An 11,422-nucleotide genomic window follows, 5' to 3' on the forward strand; every position below is an offset into this window, starting at 1 on the left:
TGCCCTTGTATAGGCACTGCTCTGTATACTGAGGGTAGAGGGTGAGGGCAGGTCCCTTTTGAGACTTCATGTCATCATTGCTCAGTCCATGGCAGCATCTAATGTCCTTAACTTGGCTTTGGGCACTTCCAGCCCTCCTTTTAGGGCTGTTCCCACCCTGTATTATGTTTTGCCCCAGGACATGCTGTGCTTCCTTCTTGTCCTGTCCTCCCTCCTTGCTGCCCAGTCCTCCTCTCCAAACTTGCTCTCAGAAAAGTATCTGATGCATTAAGTCAGTTTTCCGAACCCGGGTTTCTGCGTGCTGGAGGGTGCAAAAAGGTTTTCCAAGATCCAGGTGCGAATCGTTCCAAGGGAACCATTCCCTGGTCTTCAAAGGTCTTACCAGTTCTTCTTAGAATCGGTGTGCTAGAGAAAGTATTTCTTCTCCTTTCCCCTTTGTTTTTCAAAACCTGTCCCCCTCGGTACAAAGGAAGGCATAACCAACCCACTGAGTGGAGGGGGGCAGAGGGAAGCTAGTGTGGGGGCAGTGTCGGTGCTGGGAGAGGGAGCGAACGTTCCCGGCAGCCCGTCCTTTTGCAAGTCCGCAGTTTCCCATCTATTTCTTTCAACACAATTGAATGGAAGCTGATTGACTTGTCAGCTAATAGATCAATAAAAACCATTTTGATGATAGATGACTGTGTAATTTCTGGCATATAACTAATAGAAAGTTCAAGTAATTTAGTGTTATTACTATAACAAAACGACTTCCATTCCCTGAGCTGCAGTGTATCAATGCCATTTATTTCTGTGAACTCGTTTCCTCAGTGTTTCTATCTCCAAAATGAAAAATAAGGATGGAACGGGTTCTGAAACTGCTCTCATTCTGATGATAGTGGTTTTCACGGATGCACACGAGAATTGAGAAGAAGTGTAGTCCACATTATTATAAAATGATATGACAATAAAAAATAACATATTTTAGAATTTGTCATATATTTTTATTGTTTTGGTGAAACGCATGCTGATTACAGAATAAAATCTAATAGAAAATCTTTCCAAAAATTTTAGCCTCCAGAGTACAAGAAACAAACAAAAAAAAAAAACCATGCAGATAGAAATAGAGAAATCAATAAAAGGCTTGTAATTATAAAAATATATTACAATACCTTGAATTATGAATTCAGTGAGAAAAATAAAAAAAATTTCCATTTTTTAAAGACACATGCAGTCACGTAATTTTTGAAACAAGTATCTGTGGGTATCATAGCACCGATACTTAGACTTTACCGAACATATAAAGGAGTGATATAATAATTTCATTTAAAATGTCAATACTCACATGCAGTGGACATTAGATTCCATGCAACTATTAAAATGTATAACCAAAAAAATTGATGTCAAGTTTATAATTTGCAAGCTGATATATTATTATTTTATTTTGTCTTTTGTGGTTGGGAATGGGGTTTTTGTTGCTGCTGTTGTTTTCGTTTTAATTTTTTTTTCTCACTTGAGTACAGTTGACACACAGTGTTACGTGGGTTCCAGGTGTACCACATCCTGACTCAGCTTCTCTGCACATCTGTGCTCCCCACACCTGCACCTGCCATCTGTCCCCAGGCAGCGCTATGACAACGATGTATCGTTTTTTATGTTGCTTAAAGATAAAAAATGTTAAGTCCCACCAAAAATGAGAAAGCTTGATGATATGATCCAATCTCAAGTCAGATTTCTGTGTCTGTCAGGTGCCCTCCACGGGCAATATGGAGAGAAGACTGCCAGGCTGCAAAGGGAGGTCGGGAGGCAGATGATGGCCTCTTCCAATCTGATGCCTCAGTGGCTGTATCAGTTTTCTGTTACCGTTGTAACAAATGCCACGTGCTTGTTGGCTCAAAACAATGGAGGTCTATTCTTTCTCCCTGTTCTGGAGGTCAGCAGTGTGAAATCAACACGCAGGGTGTTGGCCGGGCTGCACTCCCTCTGGGGTCTCCAGGGGACAATCACTCCTTGCTTCTGGTGGCTGCTGGCTTTCTTCGGATTGTAGTCACATAGCTTCCAATCCTCAGGACCAGCGTCTTCAGATCTCCGTTCCTCCTCCGACGTGCCTTCTTCTCTATGTGTTTACTTCACATTTCTCTCTTATAAGGACCCTTGAGATTGCATTTAAGGTCCACCTGGATAATCCAGGATGGACTACCATCTCAATGTCCTTAACGTAATCACACCTGCAAAGACATTGTCAGAGCATGCAATTTGCACAGGCTCTGGAGACTGGGTGTGGGCGCATGTGGGGGTCCATGTTTCAACCTACCACACCGGCCCTGGAATGAGACAACCTAATCCTAGCACAGAAAACGTACTCCGAAATAGTTGTAAAATGAATGGAAAATTCTTTTTTTGGAGACGAACTCTTTTAGCTCTCTCTCTCTCTCAAAATAGTAATAATAATAATAATAATAATAATAATAATAATCAAATAAAGATTTAAAGAAATGGGACACCTGGATGGCTTAGTTGGTTGAACATCTGACTCTTGATTTCAGCTCAGGTCATGATCTTAGGGTCGTGAGATTGAGCCCCATGTGGGGGCTCCACGCTGAGTGTGGACACTGCTTAGGATTCTATCTCTCTCTCCCCTGCCCCACTCCCCCACTTGACTCTCTCTCTCTCTCTAAAAAATAAAAAAATAAATAATAATAATAATAATTTTTAAAAAGAACTCTTAGCTCATCTATACTGAATTATTTCTTTAACTGTGAGTGGGTATTTCCCAAACCAACCCTCCTTCCTCCCACGCTGCCTAGCCTACAGCTCAGTGATGTCCTTGAGCAACTACGTCCTCTTTCCCTGGAGACAGAAGCCCTCGGGCTCCAGCTTGCTCCGCCTCCTTCTTTGATTCATTCACTCAGCAAATACGGAGTCCAGGTGCCATGGGGCTTGCAGTTTTGCAGGAAGTGAAGGAAGCACATGTCATGGATAAGAAAACAAGAATTGAAATATTAAGACCCGATCGGCAAGCATGTATCAAATAGCCACTGGAGTTAAGATCGATACATTATTGAGTACAATCCTCAAGTCTGAGAATTTTCCCTTGAGGTGGGAGATGAACCAGCAAAGTGAAGGAGCTGAACGACGTACTAATAATCGATAGAGCACTATTGAGCATCTTGAGAAGGCTGTCATCTGGAGTTGGGGGGAGGTTAGGTGTTTGGTCCTTCTGTCTCTCAACATCTTGTTCTTCCTGTTATTTTTCAGGTAGGCAGGTGGACAGAGACAATGGGAAATTTGAGTGGAGGCCACATAGCAGAGTTTGTTTTGGTGGGCTTCCCTACCTCTCCACCCCTCCAGTTACTCCTCTTCGTCCTCTTCCTTGCAATTTATCTGTTGACACTGCTGGAGAACACACTCATCGTTTCCACAATCTGGCTCGCTCCAACCCTTCACCGCCCGATGTACTTCTTCCTTGCCCATCTCTCCTTCTTGGAGCTGTGGTACATCAATGTTACAGTTCCCCGTCTTTTGGGAGCATTTCTTACCCAGGACCATAGAGTCTCCTATGTAGGCTGCATGACCCAGCTCTACTTCTTCATTGCCCTGGCCTGCACCGAATGTGTCCTGCTCGCGATCATGGCCTATGACCGCTACCTGGCCATCTGTGAGCCCCTCCGTTATCCTAGTCTCATGCCCTCCAGCCTGGCCATTCGTCTTGCTGCTTCGTCTTGGGGCAGTGGTTTCTTCAGCTCCATGATGAAGCTTCTTTTCATTTCCCGACTGTCCTACTGTGGACCCAACATCATCAACCACTTTTTCTGTGATATCTCTCCCCTACTCAACCTCACCTGCTCTGACAAGGAGCAAGCAGAACTAGTAGACTTCCTCTTGGCCCTCGTGATGATTCTGCTGCCTCTATTGGCTGTGGTTTCATCATATGCTGCCATCATTGCCGCCATTGTGAGAATTCCTACTGCCCAGGGACGTCGCAAAGCCTTCTCCACCTGTGCCTCTCACCTGGCAGTGGTTGTCATCTACTATTCCTCTACCCTCTTCACCTACGCGCGGCCCCGGGCCATGTACACCTTCAACCACAACAAGATCATCTCTGTGCTCTATACGGTCATCGTACCATTCCTCAATCCAGCCATCTACTGCCTGAGGAACAAGGAGGTGAAGGATGCTCTCAGAAAGTTGGTCCTGGGCAGATGCCGCTATTCTAGGGATGTCCCAGATTGATGTACAACAGAACCTAGAAGTCAGGAAGGAACAGGGTCTTAATGGTGCCACCTCAAGGAATCATAAAATAGGATCAAAGGGAACATAAGTATCGATTAATATGCAGTTTTGTTAAATAGCATCTGGGAATCTCCTGATACAAATGAAAGTTTATGAATCCTTGATCTTGCACAGGGTTTCCAAACTGAGGTTGCATTGGCTGCATACGATGCTCCCGGGGGTTTGTTAAGATGCAAATTCCCAGAAAAAAAAAAATCTGTCGAGGGTCTGATAGAGTACGTCTAGGTTGCAGCTATGCTGTGTACAATTTCCAACTTCCTAGCAACTCTTGTTTCGTAGCCAGTTTGAAATTCCCTACTTTAGGTCAACGCATTTATTTTATAAATGAGAAAATATAAGAAAGCGGACTTACTCGTGGATATGTCAAAGTGATAGAGGCTTTACTGCAGCAGTCTCAAAGATCTAAATTCTCAAATCCCACTTCCATGAGAAATCACAAAAGTAGTTACTATACCCCAAGAATGGACACTCATGCCACCTACTCAACACTCCGCACCTCTACACGTCTTATACCCGCGGCACGTCAAGGAGGAGGGAAACGTAATGCTGATCTTCAGCCATGTGGGCGCCACCGTGGACATGGCTAAATATTCATCCGCACCCCTTCTTTGACGCTCAGTGGGATTGACCTACTGAGTGCTGATTCCGTAGTAGGTGAAATGCGGTAGCAAACTCGTGTATAGGTTGGTCTCAGAATCTTCTCCAGCACAATGGGCAGCTTCTGCTTTAATTAGTTGGTACCCGGGTTATACCAGTTGCTAACTATTTTAAGTTTTGCTCCTGGGACAAATGAGCACAAGAACAGAAAATATCTTAATAAGAGATAGAATGACGGAATGAGAGGCGGGATGCAGGTAGCTATCTCTGGAGTGAGTGAGATGCCTCAGATTCAAACCCTGAATTGTAGACATTCGCCCAAGTTCCTTTGATTTTTAGAAACTTGCTTGAATTGCTTAGGGAGATTTTCCCACCCTGACTCAGGGTTTTGTTCTGCACATTTGAACCATATTTAGTGTTTCTTTAGTTGTGGGATATGTCGAAGAAATAAAAAAAAAAAAAGTGGTATTGAACAAGTACTCACAAACTCAAATTGTCATAATTGATGTATTTGCTCATTCTGAAGGCTTTGGGGAACACAGATGATTGCTTATTAAAGAAAACTCCTCGATCAATAATCATTTCAGGTTTTCCAGGATCTAAAATGAAATAACAACAACAGCAACAAAGAAATCTGACACTTTTCAAAGTGTAAATTGCTTTATTTTCATGAGATTTAAATGGCCTTCTAAAGAAACATCTCTGAGATTGGCTCCCTGTCCCTTCCCTTCATTATGTTCTCTTTTCTTTTCATTGACTTAGGGAAGGCATGGCATTTTATGCCAAGAATTCTGCTCCTAAAACCAAGAAATTTCCCTTTGCTCTTAGTTTTACCTCTAAGTCCCTGTGACAATGAAAATATTATCACCTACCTCATACGCTCGCTGTGAGTATCAAATAAATAATGAACGTGGGAGGGAAGTGTTAACATCTCTTCTCTTTGTAGGTAAATTTCACCTTGGATTAGTTTACTTTTCGTCCCCCAGCTTTACTGAAATACAGCCGACAAATAGAATTGTAAGGTATTGAAAGCGTTTAACGTGACGACTTGATATTCATACACACTGTGAAAGAATTCACTTTCCGTTAACTTTCCGGCTCAGGACTCTTGGAAGCCTGATAAATGTTGCTAAGCAGCAATGCTTATGGTACAAAGAAGCCCTGATGAGTAAAAGTCCTCGGCACTGGGAGATCAATGAAAGTATTATAAGTCACAACTTCAGGCTACTTTTATAACTTGGCGTGCCTTTTCTTGGGAGCCCTGGAAACCATGGACCCCACAGAACTGTGAGAAGAGACAATGGCTCTTTGAAAGGGGCTTGAAAATTCTAAATCAAGGCAGACCATGTGCCCCTGTGTATGAATCTCATGGCCTCACCCCTGCCCTATGACTTTGAATCCCAGAGATGAGCCCCTGTCTGCTTTCAGCACTCCTTCCACGGAAGAGACATTCCTGGCGCTGCCTGCCTGCTTGTCTCTGTCCTGTTTTTCTAAGTGAAACTAATGCCAAGTGTGGCCTTTGGCAGGGTGTGAGCTGGATTATTTCGGGAAGCCTCAGATCTTCCTGCATATAATAGCTAACTCACAGTAACTCTTCAATAAACGCTAAGCCCCACCTTTATTATCATTTTGTCATAAATAATATGATTATGCGCTTCTAAAAGACGTTCCTGTTCTACTAACCTGTCCTCAAACTCACTCTTATTCAAACTGAGATTGGAGGATTGACCAGGTACTCGAGACCATATGTGGAAAACGAAGCTCAGAACACCCTTTGTGATTTTGCGGAAAGGGTGGTAAGTTAACTAGAAAACTCAGCATTTCCAACGATCTGATCTAAAAATATCACAGCACATCACTGGGTTGACTCAGCGAGTTTCATACTCCTTTTAAAGATGATCAGAAGGTACCATAACTCTTTATTAGAATATTAAAATAAAACATTAATCTCTTCCTAGCCATTTCGATCTTGGATTTTGTGCTTGGTACCAACCTTCTTGGAAGGAGGAGCTAGAGGTCAGCTGGCACAAATAACACTTGCATGGTTCTTATGTCATGCTCTTGCCCAGCAGCAGGTGCAAGCCTTCTCATTTGCTTTCCGTCTAGTGTGAGAGGCGCCCACAGTGTGCTCACTGGTGGAGATGGCTCATTTTTCTCTCCTATGACAACCCCGTTTTTCCCAAGCTGAAAACATGCCCAACCCAGGCAAGTGATCTGTTGACTCTTTGCCTTGTGTTTGATTTATCAGCTTTTCTTGTATCTAGGAGTGGTCCTATATCCCATTTTTTGTCCAATAAATGGCAGTTGAATTCAGCTGAGAAGTTTTCCTTTTTGGAGAAAGCTGTAGCTGGCACTGGTGCTTCCTCTTTCCTGCTGTGGAACTTGGGTTGGATGCCCGGAGCTCCAACAGCTGTCCACGAGGTAACAAACAAGAGGAAGAAGGGTTAGCACATTGAGGTTGGAGGTGCAGAAACACAGGAAAATCATGGGTCTCTGAAAGCATGGTGGACAAGTGGAACCAACACCAGCCACTACCTATCTCCCAGGGTTTTTTTTGTTTTTTTTTTTTAAGAGTTATTTTATTTTAGAGAGAGAGAGGGAGAAGCTGGTGAGTGGGGGGAGGGGAAGAAAGTGAGAGAGAGAGAGAGAGAGAGAGAGAGAGAATCCTCAAGCAGACTCCTCACTGAGCATGGAGCCCAACACTGGGCTCGATCCCAGGACCCTGAGATCATGACCTGGGATGAAATCAAGAGTCAGCTGCTTCGCTGACTGAGCTACCCAGGGAACTCCTGAGCTTTTTTAAATTAAATGATAAAAATTAATTGCCATTTGTTGGAGTCACTGTAATTTGTGCTTTCTTTTTTCTTCAACCTTATACGCCTGATGTAATATATTTATCTACTTTTTGCCTTGCATTCTTTTAGAATTTTTTTTTTTAATATTTTATTTATTTGTCTCAGAGAGAGAGAGAGAGAATGCCAGGCAGAGGGAGAAGCAGGCTCCCCGCTAAGCAGGGAGCCCGGTATGGGACTTGATCCCAGGAGATCAAGTGATCTCTGAGATCATGACCTGAGCTGAAGGCAGACACTTAACTGACTGTGCCACCCAGGCATCCCTTGAATTTTTCAAATGATTTTTAGTTTTAGGCTTCTTAAAATTTTTCAAATGAAATACATTTTTCTAAGTTGCCAGATTAAGAACATGACACCTCCACCCACACCTCACATTTCTTCGTTCCATGAAGTGTGAGATTTAATGCCTCTTTAAAGTTATAATTCACAGGTTAGCCAGAGAGAGGCAGGTTGTTTCCCAGACACGACACCTACAATTCCAATAGCTACACATTAGTTTTATATTCTTTTCTTTTGCCACACTTTATTTTTTTTCATTTTGTTTTATTTCTTTTTCTTTAGGTTCTGAACATTTACTCATTGGAGCCAACTTTTCACCGGAGAGGGACAACAGAAAGGGAACAAGGCAGGAGCATGTGTTCATTACGATTCTTTAAATAAACTTGATTTTGAAACAAGGGCACTATTCATCACGATTAAGAATGTTCTTGCATTTAAAAAGAAAACATAAGTTAGGTGATTTTTATTCATAGAACAGTGCATAGGAAGCACAAAACGTGGTTATCTGCCTCAAAATTTTTATAATGAGAAGAAATAGAAAATGCACAATTTTCAGAAACGATTATAAAATACGAGGAAAAATGTGCGTTTCCCCAGTAAACTTGAACTTTTACATTTAAAAATTACTCTATTTCTCCTTACCAAAGCTAAACGCATAACGAGCCTGAGAATGTTTCCAGAGCCTGACGTAGTACAATGTATGAGCTCTGTGCTTTTTCTCACTCAACTCAAAGCTATTCTCTGCTTATTTTTTCAATATTATCCTTTAATTAACTGTTTTTTTTTCTTCTGTGACAAGAAACAATAAAGAGTGAATTTAGAATTCCTTTTTTCCTTTAAGCACTCAGGGTTTTAACTACAGCTTTTTTCTTTGTACCAAGGAATGGTTGTAAAGAGTTATAATAAGAGAAGATGGTATTTTGTTTTATTAACTCCGGGGTTCATGTTAGGAACGTGGTAGTTGGGGAGACTTGACAATTTGTTTGCCTCACAGAGCTAACAGAAAGCAATGAAAACCCATGTTTTCCTTTTTTATTGAATATATTTGACACATCACATTGTGTAAATTGAAGGTATACAACATGTTACTTTGATACATTTATATATTGTAATATGATTGTCTTTGTAGCTATACTTATTATGTTACATAATTATAGCCCCATATTGTTGTCTGTATCCATTATACTGTGCATTGAAAACTGTGGCTTCTTCGCTATTCGTTGCAAGTGTGGACCCTTAAACACCGTGAATCTCATCTCCTCACCCCCCCATTCCCTAGTAACCACCATCATGCCATCTGTTCTGTATGAGTTTGACTTTTTTTTTTAAGATTCCACATATAAGTGATGTCCTACAGGACTTGTGTTTCTCCACCTGACTTATCTCACTTAGCATATGTGCTCAAGGCTCACCGTGTTGTCTTAAATGGTGGGATTCCCTCCTTTCTCATGGCCGAATTCTCACAGCACATCTTTTTATCTAACCATCCATTGATGGTTGTTTCCATAGCTTGGCTACTGCTAATAATGCTGTAGAGACCATGGGAATGTATAAATCTCTTTGAAATACGTATATATATTTTTATCTACTGAGTTACTGATGCATGAGAGTTGCGTGTGTGTCTAGGGCTGACCCTCGTGTGCATAACATCTAAGGATGTTTGGAGTTTGTATGTGTCCCTACATGTACTTGGGTCGCCAAATAAGGGTGAGTAAATGCCAATCTGATTTTCTGCTGAATGATTTGGTTATAGCACTCTATTTCCCCAGACGATCTTACGATTATGATACCGATCTCCAGAAAGAGGAGAGGACACACACATACACACTTTCCCCCCACTTCCTATGCCCCAGCGTCTGGAGGGGAGGAAGGCGACGTGCTTCAAGCCTAAGTCTCTCTTGTGCCATTTAGCTTGCCAGCTCTTCCCTCAGTACTCCCCCCGGGGTCCTCTTGGGCCCTGGAAAGGCCAAATACCTTCCTGAGGGCTGTGTCTGCTGCCAGGTCCCCTGTGGGTGGGAGGGAGTCGCTGTGCGCTCTGCCAGTAGCATGGAGGCAAGAGAGCACAAATAGCTCATTCTATACCTTCTTCACGCCGAGCAAAGACACAGCGGGGCTTGCCCAGGACCTCCGGAGCTTGGAGACATTGCTTCCCTCCTCCTGGTCTGCGTGATCTCTCCTCTTTCTTCTGTTCCAGGTGGTCATGTCTGACAAGGCTGGGAGAAGAGGCCTAAGTTACGTGACTGGGAAAATGGTGGGTTGAAAAAAGACACTCAGATATTTCCAGGGGATGATTGAAAATCATTTTTATTTCAATCACGATTCTTAGGAGCCTTCATTTTATTGATATTTACAGGTAGTTGTCTTCTTTCAGCTTATTGTGGGAAGTGTAGCTACACAGTGTAGCTGGGGAGTGAACTTAGTACGTAGAGAGATTCGTTTTGCTTCAGCGATCTCTCCAGCACCTGTGTATATTCCCCCATATGAAGAGGTATCGGGTAATATAGGTTGTCCTGTCAGTTCAAGGCTCTACTGTAGAGAACACAGGCCTGATTCTCTGCACTTGCCCAGTGCTCTGTGCCCCTGCAGGGACCTCAGTTTAATGCATCAGCCACCTGTATGCCTTGCAAAGTGAGGGTCCAGCGTGCTCTGACCTAGGGAACAGACAGAACGTGGCAGGGAAAATAAAATGACAGTACGAGAGAACCCGGATGGGTATGTGTGCGGGGGGAGGGGAGGGTGCAACACAGGTGTGTGAGTGTCCGTGTGCGTGTTTCTCCATTAAATGAGGGCAGGTCTGGCAAAGGGGAGGGTGGCTGCAGTTTTGATGACTTCTAACTCCTTAGAAGATTTTGCTTCCCTATGCCTAGCAGCATAAGAGGTTGGTAAGGTTCATCTCTGGGTCAGCTGGGCCCTGTGATGTCTGTCCTGGCTACCTGCGTGATGGTGACGCTCACGTGAAATCATGGGCCTTCAGATATCGTCAAGTGGGGGGCCAACGTGAGGCGTCATCTGCCAGAGTCAGCACATCCCTCCAGGGATCCACTTGCTGCTGGGCTCATGCTGGAGCAAAAGCTGTCACTCTGAGCCTTGCTCTCTTCCTCCTCTGTCTGCCAGACAGGCTTCATCCACCACCTTGGAAGCCACCAATGGGACTAAGATGACGGAGCCCTGGAGATCTGAGACCCAGACCCCTCCTACATTTACACTGTATGGGACTATTGGCACAGCATGTTATATATATGGAGAGTTTCAGGCTCAGATGTGATCATACTGCACTTCCAATTCTTTCCCTCTTTTATTTGACTTTTCCTCTTTTATTGGACTACTGGCAACAAAGCTAATCCCGTGCTTAACTGACAGGACTGCTCAGTCAGATGTTTTTGGTAGAATTCTGTGTGCTTCCTTCTTTTCCCTTTATTTTCTCC

The 11,422-nt window shown here is 43.2% G+C and overlaps 1 protein-coding gene across 1 annotated transcript; it reads left to right on the plus strand.

The window, feature by feature from the left end:
• Positions 1-3,255: 3,255 nt before the first annotated feature.
• On the plus strand, positions 3,256-4,209 carry LOC113246693 (olfactory receptor 6P1). Its single transcript, XM_026487359.2, has one exon. The coding sequence runs from the start codon at positions 3,256-3,258 to the stop codon at positions 4,207-4,209; it is 954 nt and encodes a 317-aa protein (XP_026343144.1).
• Positions 4,210-11,422: the final 7,213 nt, after the last annotated feature.

This window comes from Ursus arctos, unplaced genomic scaffold (assembly GCF_023065955.2).
Source record: "Ursus arctos isolate Adak ecotype North America unplaced genomic scaffold, UrsArc2.0 scaffold_2, whole genome shotgun sequence".
NCBI lineage: Eukaryota > Metazoa > Chordata > Mammalia > Carnivora > Ursidae > Ursus > Ursus arctos.